Source organism: Peromyscus leucopus, chromosome 3 (genome assembly GCF_004664715.2).
Source record: "Peromyscus leucopus breed LL Stock chromosome 3, UCI_PerLeu_2.1, whole genome shotgun sequence".
Lineage (NCBI taxonomy): Eukaryota > Metazoa > Chordata > Mammalia > Rodentia > Cricetidae > Peromyscus > Peromyscus leucopus.
In genome coordinates, this window is record NC_051065.1 from 38804116 (window position 1) to 38818086 (window position 13971).

General features: G+C 43.4%; 1 protein-coding gene across 2 annotated transcripts in view; it reads right to left on the bottom strand.

Annotated features, from left to right (window-relative positions):
- Dnajc2 (DnaJ heat shock protein family (Hsp40) member C2) overlaps window positions 1-12945 on the bottom strand; it is a 28017-nt gene extending 15072 nt beyond the window's left edge. Inside the window, exons 1-5 of one of the 2 annotated variants that reach the window (XM_028890921.2) lie at window positions 12708-12945; window positions 10576-10766; window positions 6066-6141; window positions 3031-3129; window positions 1107-1248 (exon numbers count right to left, since the gene is read on the bottom strand). In XM_028890921.2, the coding sequence (XP_028746754.1) occupies window positions 1107-1248; window positions 3031-3129; window positions 6066-6141; window positions 10576-10766; window positions 12708-12771 (572 nt within the window). In that variant the 5' untranslated portion in view covers window positions 12772-12945. Of the gene's footprint in view, window positions 1-1106; window positions 1249-3030; window positions 3130-6065; window positions 6142-10575; window positions 10767-12707 lie in introns of those variants that run through there. The other variant, XM_028890922.1, reaches the window with a different exon arrangement.
- Window positions 12946-13971: the final 1026 nt, after the last annotated feature.

Consider the following 13971-nt stretch of genomic DNA (forward strand, 5'->3'; position numbering starts at 1 on the left):
CAAGAGCTCAACGTACATTTAGTTCTTTAAAAAACAACAGCTTTTACTAACTAATCCCTTCCAACACTTACAACTAAAAGGTGCAACTCTCAGAAGTAGTGTGTGAAGCAATGCAGGGGAGGACAGGTTGGGAAACGGTGAGCTACAATCCAACTATCTCCAGGTCCAGTACAGTAATATACTGTACTGTATTAGTACAGTAATAATAGACTAGTAATGTGGCAGCTGCCAGGCATGCTGACTAGGAAAAAGGGCAACTGGTCTCTTCCCAAGCCCACTTACTGCTGTCCTTTAAAAAGGCAGCATAGAAGTAAACTGTAGGCCAATAGGGTCCGGCAATGCAGATGGACTTCCACCCCCGTCATCCTTTACATCTGAAAAGGATCAGGAGATGAGGAGCTGCACTGTTCTATCTACTGAACAACACAGAGTCGTCCACACCACCTCCAGGAGAGTGGCTGTGGTCAAACAGCACTGTCACAGATTGAGCAGTCACTGGGAGCATTAGCATGTTAGCGTAAGGCCGAGTACTCCAGGGACGGGCATCTCAAGCGCTGCTCGTGCTCTCTGGGTGACTCCATGTGCCAGTGGAGATGGAACCAAGAACGTAGAAACCACTAATACTGCATACTATTTTAAGACTCATGTTAATGCCATAAAGTATGTATTAATCTTAAAGATTCAATAATTTACCCTTTGCCAGAGAACCCTTATGAAAAGAAGATGCCCAATAAAAGGATCTAGGGCTGCAGATGCAGCTCAGTGTGAGCACATGCGCAGCACGTAACCATACCCAGGGTTTCACCCCCAACATCAAAAAGCAAGGATTAACAGCTTCCCTCGACTGCTAATGCTGATGCGGGCGCAGTCACTGGTAAAGGGGAAACAAAGCAGAGGGGTGTGCTGTTGCCTAGACATCAGCATCACAGGCTAGCTATTAAGGCAGACAGACTGCTTGTGATTGGGGCTCAGATAGCAGAGAAGAAAGGAAGAGAGTCTGTGGATATATTTTATGACAAGCTATTACTCAAGACAGCAGAACCCTGGAGCAATACACAAGGTGAGCCATTTGAGCATCCCAAAGGGGATCTTGTGCTTTAACTCACCTGGAATTCCTTTCAAACACTGGAGAAAACACTTGAAAAAAATTGTCCTTTGCTTCACTTTTAGAAGGAACCGAGTTGTCAAAAGTAGGATCTACACTGTTAAATGCCCGTCTTTTCACTGGATCAGACAACATTTCATAAGCTGAGAACAAAGTAACATGACACCAGCATGAGGCTAACAATTCTTTTCTATCAGAAAATAAATACTGGCCTAGGGATGTGGCTCTGTAGAGTAGTCTGGGTCTGACCACCAACATCACGACAAAACAAAGATGGAAGAAAGAAAACAAAAATATCTTTCTGTTAAAAAGTTATTTTTATATTTTCGAATTTTGGATGGGAGAGTGCTTAATTTAGGCTTTAAGTGGTCTGACGTCATGTGATATAAAATGATGCAATTGCTCTATGTAGACAAGTGTCAAGACACTATTGTCCCCTCGAGGGCTTGGACTAAAGCTTTGCACAAGTCAGGCCGTCACTGAACAGTTCAAGACAATAACCCTAAGCTGAAGAGGATGCTAGGCAGGCTGGCTCACCTAGAATCCTACCACCTAGGGGGGACCAGAAGCAGAAAGTTGCTTTGCATTTAAGGCCAGCCAGGGTGTAGTGAGTTCTACCCAAGCCCAGGCTAGAGTACGTGAGACCCTGCCTCCAAACCAACACTGCTGCAGAAGGCAGACGGACTGAGGAGTGGGGGAGATAACTAGAAACACAGCCATTAGATTTCAAGGTTCTAAAAGGCTTCTAAGCACGGTGTAAGAGTGGCTAGAGAGAAGAAATCTGAAGGGTGCACACATGTGTCATTGTTTGTAAAGGAGCATCACATCATGTGGTGGCACATTCCTACAATCCTAGCACCGAGGAGGCAGGGACAGAAAGAGCTTAAGTCTGAGGTCAGTCTGGGCTGCATAGACTATCTAAAAACAAAAGCACTACCCAGATATAAAATCACACGTAAGGAAACATATAGTTAGAAATTGTAGTTATCTGTACTGGTTTGCACAATGGGCCATGGCTATGTAAACAGCTGTAAATAACTGTGTGACCTATTACATAATTAACATTTTTTTTTTCAGTATTGGGGGCTGTGCACTTACACACGCCAGGCAAACGTTCTGCTATTGAGCGTCACCTCTATCCAAATCAATTTAAAATTAGTAAAATCTCTGAGTAACAGCTTAGTCCACAACAATCTAAAATAGCCAAAGAACTTACAATGAACTATTAAACTGAACACTCATGCCAGGCCCAACAATGCAGGCTTGTAAATCCCAGCTACCAGGAAGGGAGAGGTAGGATTGGAAATTCAAGGCCTGACTGGACTATAGTGACTTCAAGGACAGCTGGGCAATTAATTTAGTGAGACCCAGTTTTCTCAAAAAAAAAGGGGGGGGGGCGCTAAGCTGTAGTTCAGTGGTAAGGTGGTTTGATGCCTAGTACTACACAAACATACCAATATGTTTATACATGTACAGGTATGTATGTATATAAACGTATTTATATGATCAACTACTGGATGAGCGATAAGCGTGGTTAAGAATCACCTGGGAGTTAGGTTCAGCAATGAATGCTTGCAATCACAGCAATGAGAGGTTGAGGCAGGAAAATGGAGAATTTAAGGTCAGTCTGGGCTAGGCTTAAAACAAAGCAAAGCCTGTTACCTAGGATCCTGACAGAATGAAGACTGTAACCAGGGCAGGGCCTGAGGTCTTGCATTTCTAAAAGATTGCTAGGTGCTGGGGTTAAAGTCAAGGCAACCTCACTGTGCAGAAGCTCCAGGGAAACCAGCAGCAATAAAGACACAGCTGTGATGTTTTCAAATGTTACCAGGTAGTTAAATGAAATGCAGTGTGCACAGCAACTCAGTCCCTGCAAACAGGAGACAGTGCTCTAAGAAATCCTTGTGTGTGAAGTGTTGGCTTACCTTTAGTTATACAAGTAAAGTAGTCATTGTCTCCTTCCTTGATTGGTTCCCCAGCTGCTTTCCGTTTGTCTGGGTGATGTTTTAGGACCATTGCTTTATCTGCAGAATCAATCAGTTATTGATTTTAGGGGTAATTCTTTAGTAACTTGAAACTTTCCTTCTCTAATTTTAAAAGTTAATTTTAATTGACATTTTCAAATCCATTGCACGTCATAAATTCAACCAAAATAATAAACAGCCTATGACCTTTTTTGTTTGTTTGTTTTGGTTTTTTGAGACAGAGTTTCTCTGTGTATTCCTGGCTGTCCTGGAACTTGCTCTGTAGCCCAGACTGGGCTTGAACTCACAGAGATTTCTGCCTCTGCCTCCTGAGTGCTGGAATTAAAGGTGTACACCACCACCTTCCAGCTCAGCCTCTAATTTTTTAGCCTTTACTGTTTTCCTCCTTAAATCTCATTTGGGGGCTATCATCCTGTCTTGTCTACTTCCGTCCTCCACTCTACTTAGTGATACCTCTCTCAAACAAGCAAACTAAATACCTATCTTAGCCATTATTTTTTTAAAACAATATATTAAGGCAATGAGCTTGCTTAGGATACTGCTCTAGTTCTCAACCTTTTAAGCTTTATAGTAATGATTCTACTTTAAAAAAGGAATCTGGTCATCTTCTGGGAACCCAGAGATGGACCTGCCCAAAGAATCCATCAATCTGGCCAGTATTTAATTAAAGCTTGCTTCAAATTTGGCAAAAAAAAAAAAAAAAAAAAAAAATCTATTAACAGAGTTTTCATTTCTGTTATTTCCAGTGTGACTGTTTCTTTAGGTTGTTAGAATCTTATCTATTTCATTCACCTGAGATAATTTTTTCAGCTGTAAATTCTAAGAATGCTCACATTTTGGGTGTACAGTTCAATGACTCTACAAGTGTGTATATTGCAGCCAGCCACACAACACTCAAAGAGACAGAGAGGGTACTTGGTTACACATTTCCTTCCCAGGTAACCTTTCCTAGGCAACTCCCATTCCTACTAAGTTGGGCAGCAGTTTTCTGACTTGTGTGTGTGTTCTGGAACCTTATATAGATCTAGGTCAGCAGGCCTCCATGCCAGGCTTCTTTCTCAATATTGTGGTTTGAGATTCATCCACATTTCAGGAGGGTGTCCTGGTGGTTTGTTCTTATTTTGTATTGCTGAGTAGTATTCAGCTATACCCAAATGCACTAGTTTGTGTATTTATTTTCCTGTTAGTGAACATTTGAGTGGTCTCCCATTTGTGGACAAGTTGATAACACTATTATGAACATTTCTCTAGAAATCTTCTCCTGGGCACATCCGATCTGGCTATTTCTATATATTCTGCATATATAGGGTTCAGCACTGTGAGATACATTTGTTTTCTGACGGCCAAGATTTTCTTTCAGCTTGGATATAATAGCCACTTCTCCATCTGTGCTGGTGAAGAGGCATTTCACTCTATCTAGTTCAAGTAGAAAGTACTAAAGAGAGGCTGGAGAGATGGCTCAGAGGTTAAGAGCACTAGCTGTTCTTCCACAGGTCCTGAGTTCATTTCCCAGCAACCACATGATGGCTCACAGCCATCTGTAATGAGATCTGGTGCCCTCTTCTGGCCTGCAGGCATATATGCAAGCAGAATAGTGGATGCATAATAAATAAATAAATCTTTTTTTTAAAAAAAAGAAAGTACTAAAGATTATTAGGTTGCTCACAGAAACTCTAAAAACCTATGAACCAAGCTATCTTGGAATCCCAAGAATCAAACATTAGACAATTCAGCAGTACATGTTCCTGAGTGCTGTTTCCAATAATCACTTGGTCTCACATTGCAGAGTACCAGCTATGACCACATCATTCAGCCAGTGAAAGCTTTGGGCTTCTCTCTTCCATTCTCCTCTATCCTGGCCAGCAGGAAGATTCTGTGTAACTTATGTTGATCTCTGAAATATGTGCTTATTAGTAAATCTAAGTCACAAGATCCACTAGCCAGTCTTAAGACATAAATACTGTCAGGTGTGTGGCGGCATACACCTGTAATCCCAGCACTTCACAGGCTAAGGCAGGAGGATCACCAATTTGAGGCCAGTGTGGCCTACACAGTGAAATATTGTATTAAAAAGCAAAAACAGGGTTGGAGAGATGGCTTAGCAGTTAAAAGTACAATTACTCTTGCAAAGAACTTGAATTTGATTTTTAGCACTCACAAAGGATGGCTTACAACTTCCTGTAACTCCATCTCCAGGGGATCTGATAATCTCTTCTATCCTTTGAGGATGCCTGCACTCATGTGCGCATATCCACATACAGATACATCATCTAAGTTTTGAAAATTAAAATCTTTTTAAAGCAAAACTAAGACAGGCATAATTTTTTAATCAGACCTGAATATGGTGATGTATACCCATAACCCCTGAAATTCCAGCATCTGGAAGGCAGATTCAGAAGGATATAAGGTATGAGCCAGCAAGACCTTGTCCCTCTCTCACCTGAAAAAAAAAAACCCTCAAAGCAAAAATGGACTACATGGAAAAAAAAAAGGACTAGATTGTGAAGCTCAATGGCAGAGAAATGGCCTATGACTTAGGGCCTCAGTTTTGATCCCCAGCCACAACCAAAACCCCAAACAAATCTGTCCATGGTGGACGATTATTGTTACAGTGATTCGATCTCTTCTTTCAGGAATTCATCTCTTTGTTCTTTCTACCTGAACTGTCTGAGAACACTCAAGGTTCCCACCACCTTCCTTTTCTTTCTTTTTTTCCCCCCCAGAGACAGGGTTTTTCTGTGTAGCTTTGGAGCCCGTCCTAGAACTTGCTCTGTAGACCAAGGTGGCCTTGAACTCACAGAGATCTGCCTGCCTCTGTCTCCCAAGCACTGGGATTAAAGGTGTGCGCCACCACTGCCCAGCTCCACCTTCCTTTTCTAAGGCAGGGTCTCATGTACTTGAGGCTGCTCCATTCCCTGAGTCTGGGATTACATTTCCTGTATTAAATATCCAACTATTTCAAAACAAGTACTTACGAGCTGCTTTGATCTGTCTCTGTGTGGCTTTGTATCTGACGTGGCCAAGTCCAAGAACTGCATAATGATCTTGATTCTGATGAACACACAAAAGGGAGTTAAAGCTGAACAGAGTACATTTAACCCTTTGTGTTCTATTACCTTAAAAACTATTTTCCAAAGTGAAATTTCTGGGCTGCAGCCACAGAGCACGAGTTTAGAATGTATAGCCTGAGCTCAATCTCTAACATCACAAACAAGTAACAAACAAACAAATGAAAGTGAAACTTTCATAGCAGAATCCAGTGAGGTTCTGTATAAAATGGGCTCTGCATTCATGTAAGTTAAGGAGAAGCAGATGACTATACAGCCTTCCTGATGTTTTATGCACATGAGCCTAGTGAACTGAATGTTCTGAGATTTTTCTGAGATTAAAAAAAAAAGTCAGGCAGTGGTGGTGAACACCTTTAATCCCAGCAGAGGCAGGTGGATCTCTGTGAGTTTGAGGCCAGCCTGGTCTACAGAGTGAGTTCCAGGAAACCCTGTCTCAAAACAACAACAACAACAAACTAAACACGAACAAGCAAGCAGACCTGGGATGCCTAGCATCTTCTAACATACATCTAAAGACCCCTTTCTCTATTAAAACCTTGCCTCCTTAATTCTAGTTCATAGAGACTATTCCAGAATCCAGGTGAGAATGATACTAGGCCTGGCGGGCTGGGCCCATGGATAATGATAGCACAGAACCAGGAAATGTGAGGGAGACTGGGGGATGCAGCTTCTTTGGAGACAGTACCTGCTTTCATTTCTGCTTCCGTTAACATCCTAGTGAATTTACAAGTTGACAAAGCAGCAGTAGTAAGGTCACATAACCCAAACTGTGCAGTTTGTCTTGGAGAATGAGCCAGCTATCACAAGAGAAGGTGAGGGCATACAGCCTGGGAGAAAACAGCCAAGCAGCCCACTGGGGACGACGCTATCCGAGCCTACGGTCCTACATGGTACAAGAGAGCAGGTGAGCAAGGCACAAGCAGCCAATCAGTAAGCAGGTTTTTCCATTGCTTCAGCTCCAGTCCCTGCCTCCAGGCCTGAGCTCCTGTCCTGACCTCTTCTGTGATGGACTGTTACCTCAAGTGTAAGAAAAGCAAACCCTTTCCTCCCCATTTGCTTTTGGTCACAGTCTTTAGGAATAACAAGAGAAACCCAACTAGGACAGCCATTATCTTTTATCTTTGAAGAGTGGTCCTAAGAGCAAGTTTCCAGTCCAGAACTCTACTGCTCGTCAAGTCTCCTGAGAAACTCTCCATACCATGTTCTTACAGCACTTCAACCATTTTCCAAACTACTCCAAAATGGTTCTGTTCGGTCCATTCCCACTGCAGGTGCTATGAGTTCCTAATACTTCCTTAACTATCACCTTCCACCGGATCTGATTGGCAACCTAGCAGATTCCATCCGCAAACAGTCTCTCTCCTTCCATTCCCTCTTTCCTACAGCCACAGTCAGTCACCCTACATGCTTCCTAATGATCTTCAAAGGTCAGTCTTGGTGTTTCTTTTTATCTCATTGTACATTTAATCTTCAGAGATCACACCCAATCAGGGGGTACAGGTGAGTCCTGTTTATGCTATCAATGTCCCAAATAACTCCAGTAAAACCTTTTCCTAAGCCTCAAAGAACCATAGCATCTGTCCAACCTCCCAGCATATTCCTTTTTGCCTCTGACATCCATTTCCAAACTTAAGCCTGGTGCTCCTGTTCACTGAAGGTACCACTCTTCACTGAAGATGCTCATGTGCTTTCTCTCTGATGGCTTTTCCCCTTCACTGGCTGCCAGTTTTTTAGCCATCAGGTCACTGTTTAAAGTTATCACCTTACTTAAAGGATTTTTCTTAATCTCAATGCACAGGCCTTACCCATCTACTCAATGAGAAGTAGCCACCTGGACATCTGTCCCATCACCCTCTCCATATGCTTGTCCAGCATTGCCAGCCATGCGCTCTGACTTGCTGTTACCTCTCTGGAATGTAAGCTACGGTCCAGTGACGTCCCACCCTTGGCATATAGCAAGTGCTTGATTCACACTTTGAATGATGCCAACTGGGCATGTGAGTAGACCCAGTTGCTTTGCTCAGATGTCTCCTCTATTCTCTACCTAAGATTCCCCACTCTTCTTCCTTCTCTTATAAATCTTAAGATTCAATTTAACCTTCTGTTAAGTCTGCCTTGACCTCAAGTTACCACTTCTCTCGTGTTTTAAAGTTTGAAACAGTATTTCACACTTAGTGTCTCTATTTCGTCATCTCCTAATTACTGCACAGACCTGCAACCTTACATTTTCAACCTTTTTATTAGTGACGAGTCCACTTAAATATGCCCACCAAATCTACTCTTCATCATTTTTCAAGGTGTAGGCTGACACATCTTTGGATCAGTGATATTGGTAACTGCCTTTTCCCCCTTGAGAATTCTCACAACCTTAGTTTCTAGAAGACTGTAGTGCTTGGTATTTTGTAAACCTCTGCTGAACTAATAACTTTTTTTCCCTTTACTTTTAAATATAGGATCTCATATATCCCAGACTGACCTGAAAATCCTCCTCCTCCTGGTTTGCCTCCTGAGAGCTGAGATTACAGGTATTTCAATGTGTCTGGCTTACAGAGTGCTGGGAACTGAACCACATCTCCAGCCCACCCCCTCCTTTCTTACAGCCTTCTTAGTATCCTTTACTCTCCCTACCTCTGAAAACTCCATCTCCCTTAATATTCAGGCTTCTTTTTTTTTTTTTTTGGTTTTTCGAGACAGGGTTTCTCTGCGTAGCTTTGCGCCTTTCCTGGAGCTCACTTGGTAGCCCAGGCTGGCCTCGATCTCACAGAGATCCGCCTGGCTCTGCCTCCCGAGTGCTGGGATTAAAGGCGTGCGCCACCACCGCCCGGCTCAGGCTTCTTCTTTTGAAGAGCACGAGGACTAGAGGTTTGCCCCCCATGCTCAGCCCAGGAACCATTACTGTCCACTACTTAGTATTCACCAGGCACCAAGCAGTGACATGCTTCCTACACATCATCTTCATTATAATCCTCTGAGCTGTTCACGAACACTGTACCAACAAGGGTTGGTGGCCACCAACTTTTCCAAGGGTCGGTGCACTAGCCAATTAAAGTTCAGGCACTTCAGTTCCACAGTATACACATGTGATACTTGTTTGTCTATACTTATATGCACGTCTGGCTGATGATGTCATTCATTTCTCACAACCTCAACGGCTGTGCTTCAAAGTAGACCTAATCTCTTACTGAGTCACAGCCCGATGTTCAACCATCTTTAAGACAACTTTACTAAAATTTGGACACAAAACTGCCTGCAAAGTTCCTCAGCCTTCATCCCAGCACTGGCTACTGTCTGGTGTGCTCTACCAAACTTCTCCTGCCATCAGTGTATCCCCTTTCCTCAAAACCTGGCTCTATGTGTTTCACATCTTCACCAACAGGCCTCGCCTATGTGTGAGCCTTGTAGCAGAAAGTTACTCACTTTCCTCGAGGTCTGCCCCACACTTCAGACATTTTCCATACTGCTAACAGAATTGTTTTTCTAAACTTATATTAAGAACATGTGTTTATGTGTGTGAAGGCATGTGGAGGCCAGAGACAACCTCGGGTGTTATTTCTCATGTACGGTCCACCTTTCTTTCCCTCCCAGACAGGCTTCTTATTAGCCTGGAGCTGACTTAATATCTAGGCTGGCTGGCCAGTAAGCACCATACACCTGTTTCTTCCACCCCAGGGCTGGGACTATGTAACGTACTTTGATCAAACCCTCACAACCCCTTATTCTCTTTCCTCTTTTTTAGAGTGGGTTCTGGGGATTGAACCAAGGTAGGCTTGCAAGTACTTCACTATCTCCCCAGCCCTAGCCTGGAAACTTTTGATGACTTGTCTTGAAAATAAGATTTGAATTAATTCCGAAATGACAACTGAGTTTGAAACAGACTGGAGTTTTTTCTGGGCCTAATTTCCCACAGCCATCCCCTATGTACTCTACTTTATTCCCTCATGAAGTGGTAGGTACTCTTTATTCCTGTCTCCATTATCTCATCCTTCTATCCAGAATGCCTTTTCTCCCTTCTCTACTACATTAACTGCCACTCATCTTTTAAAGATCAGCTGGATTTTGTTGTTTCTTTTTTTTAAAGCTAGGGCCTTATATATCTCTGGCTGGCCTCTAAATTCTATGCAGTCACAGATGACCCTGAACTTCTAACCTTCTGTCTCTATTTCTCAAGTACTAGGATTACGGGTGAATGGTACCACTTCCATAGAAACATTACTTTTGCTCTGAAACATTCCTGGATGCCTATGGCTGAGACAGTATACTATGGTCAGTGCTATTCCAACTCTGGGCTCAGCAATAACAGTGCTTACTTATGCCTATCATTTGAACTGCCTTAAAATACAGTCTAGTAATGGGAACACTGGAAATGTGACTGATGTCTAGATGCTCTGAACTATCGAAGGCTCTGCATAGTAAATACCTTCCAATCTTTGGGGTCAAGTGTTTTCAGCATGGGGAACTCTTCTAACTGTAACTCTTCATCTTCTGATTCCTCTGACAACTCTTTCTTATCCTCCAGTTCCTGAAAGGAGGTAGAAGCATTTCTGTTTCTCCTCTTGACAAAAGCTTCAAACCATCTTCCCACAGGTTCAACTTGACAGAGTGCAGAGGCTGTGAGGGGGAAAAGTAAGACTTCAATCTATTGCAAGGAACACATCTATTTCAGGGAAACATGATTTCTTAGGAAGAGCAAAAAATGACATCAGAATATAATTTTCAAACCATCAACTATAAAAATAATTGCAGAATCCAATTGCATCATGGGTAGCAAATTATCCTTGGTAACATTTATTAATTATTTCAGAAACCTCTTCCAGTTAACATTCCATTAAGGGTGATGACCTGGATTCAATGCCAAGAACCCACATAACTGTAGGTGAGAACTGACTCCATAAGTTTTTCTTTGACCTCTGCATGCATGCTGTGGCATTCAAAAACACCCCATAACTTTTGTTAAAGCAAAAGAAAAGAAACTCAGCAGCTAATTAATATTTCCCTAAGAGTGTGAGAAAGGAAGGTGAGGATCCAGTAACAATAATAAAACTAAATGATAAAATGCCACCAAGAACTAGCTTCAAAACACAAACAAAAACTGTATACTCAAGTGATCTTAATTATTAATGGTTTAATTACTAAAATGGTTAATAATTCTAAGGAGTCCCTAGCAATAATCTGTTCAAATAGATAGTTTTCCAAGCCAACGCTGGGGACTTACTATTGCATCTCTGTCCTAGTGATGCAGGCTGGACTTGAATCCAGAATCCCTGGGTTTCAGTTTAGGGCCACAAGTTTCTTGAAATGTGAATCATTTCTGGATAGAAATAATACCTATCTCATTAAGTTCCTAGATTATTCGAATGAAGTTTAAAAACTACAAACTGTTGTAGAGAAGGCATTACAGAATAAATCACTGTACATATGTACAACAGAAATTAAAAAATGGGCCCGGCGTTGGTGGCGCACGCCTTTAATCCCAGCACTCGGGAAGCAGAGCCAGTGGATCTCTGTGAGTCGAGTCAGCTGGCTACCAAGTGAGCTCAGAAAGGCGCAAAGCTGCACAGAGAAACCCTGTCTCGAAAAACCAAAAAAAAAAAAAAGAAATTAAAAAATGGTAATCTGGGTCAGGAAAAAAGTGAGATCATAGTTTTAATTTCATAAAAAATCAAAGTGCATTTTTTGTGCACGGTTTTAGGGCAACATTTTCTAAAAACGTTTCCCACGTTTGAATTGGCTTCTGATATTAAGATTTTCTCCACCTAATACAGGAGAGGATTCAAACGCCAAAATAAACCAGCAGTGTAATGGGGGCGTGGCTTTCCAAACAGCCTTTGGAGCTGTTCTCGCTAGTATAGGATTACACCGAGACACACAAACGCAACATGTGCCGTGGGAAATATTTAAAAATCACATTCAACAAGTGCCCACGGTAAGTGGCTACGGGAATGAATGCAGAGCACTAAAATCGGAGACCTGACGCTTGCAATACCTTCCTGCGTGCTGGGCTATAAACCAAAATACCTACAGCTGGAGACTAAGTTGCTCTTTCAACCTTTTCTCAGAGTACTCCAAGCTTCTAGGCGCGCCCGAAAGGGCTTCCAATGGTATGAGGAAGTTATCTGAGCCCCAACACTTAAAACCCAGAGCCGGGAGCAAAGGTAGCGGGGAAGTGCTTAACAGCGTTTACAGGGCTTTGTACAAATCCCGGCACGTGGGTGCATGCAGCGGGGTCTTCCCGCCGTGGGCAACGGGGTGCTTTGGAGGATCTTTCAGGGTGCCGGGGGGCTCGGTCCTCAACTGCTCAGCCCGCTCCATGAGTCAGCAGTCCCAAGAGAAAGGAGGACCCACAGGTGCAGAAGGAAGACGCCCCCACCCTCCTATCCAATAAACCAGGGACTCTTCCAATTACAGCGCGGAGCAACAGGGGCTCGTCACGGCCCTGCACGGCCCGGAGCAGGTCGCGGGGCTCAAGGGGACCGACACTGGGGTTGCCAGGGAGAGGGCTGAGGCAGGGGCGCCCGAGGCAGGACGGAAACCGGGCTGGTGGGCACGTACCGGAGGTCAGAGCGCGGGTGATGGCGGTGCCCTGGCCCTCCGCGGCGCTCGGCAGGAGCAGCATGGTGGCTGGGGCTAGTCCCGCGGGCGCCGCGGCTCACGTCCAGCAGGGAAGGCCCTCTCGGTCCGCTCTACCTCCTAGTCTGAGCCGCGCGCCTAGGCTGGACGCCCAGGAACCGGCGCGTGGAGACGGCCGGTAAGCACTTCCGGGATAGGCTTGCGCTGTGCGCACGCCAAGCCCACCCCCACCTACTCGCGCCAATGTGCGGGGCCGCCTACTTCCTCTAATGACTGTAAGCCGGCTGGAACCAGGGAGCCCGAAGGAACAGTTCCTAAACTTTCAGTTCCTGCCTGGAGAAAGAGTCCTTTACTTGCGCGCGCGAGAGCGAGACGTGGAAAATAATTTTGAAAAAGAACTTTACGCACTATGTCACCCAGGCCGCCTCTAACTCTGTGACAATCTTGTCTCACTCTCCAGAGTGCTAAGCCTTCAGTCAGAAATCGCTGCTCCCTAGGCACCTCATACAACTGGAATTACATAACTTTTGTATTATGTTATTAAACATTGTCTCTATGTGAGTATAATGGCCCACAGATTTTTTTTAAAGGCTGGATAATACTGTATTAATATGCCACATTTTTGTTTATCCATTTGTCTGCAGATGGATGCTTGGGCTGTTCATTTGGCCTATTGCTTAATGCAGCTATGAACATGGCTGTACACGTATCTCTTTGAAATTCCACTTTCAACTATTTGTCATTATATATCCAGAAATGGGATAACTAGCTTATACAGGTTATATTTTAGTTATTTTCAATTTTCAGCAACCATTGCACCATTTTACCCACCAACAGTACACAATAGTTCTATTTTTTTCCCCTACATCCTCAAACTTTTATTTCCTTTTAAAAAACAGTAACAGTCATTAAAAAAAAAATAGCCATCCATGGGTCAGGCATGGTGGTGCACACCTTTCGTCCCAGTACTCAGGGAGGCAAATCTCTGTAAACTTGAGGCCTAAAAAAAATAAAATGCCTTTTATTTGCATTTTCCCAGGGTTGAACATTCTGTCATGTGTCAGTTGGCATTTGTGTATATGCTTTAGAGAAATGATTGTCCAAGTTCTTTACCCATCGTTCTTTTCCCATCATAAAAGCCGGATTGCTCTTGTTGAGCTGCAGTTCTTTGCATATCCCAGAGACATATTCCCTACCAGAAATGTGTTATATTCGTTCTATTTGTAGACCTGGTCACCAATTAACT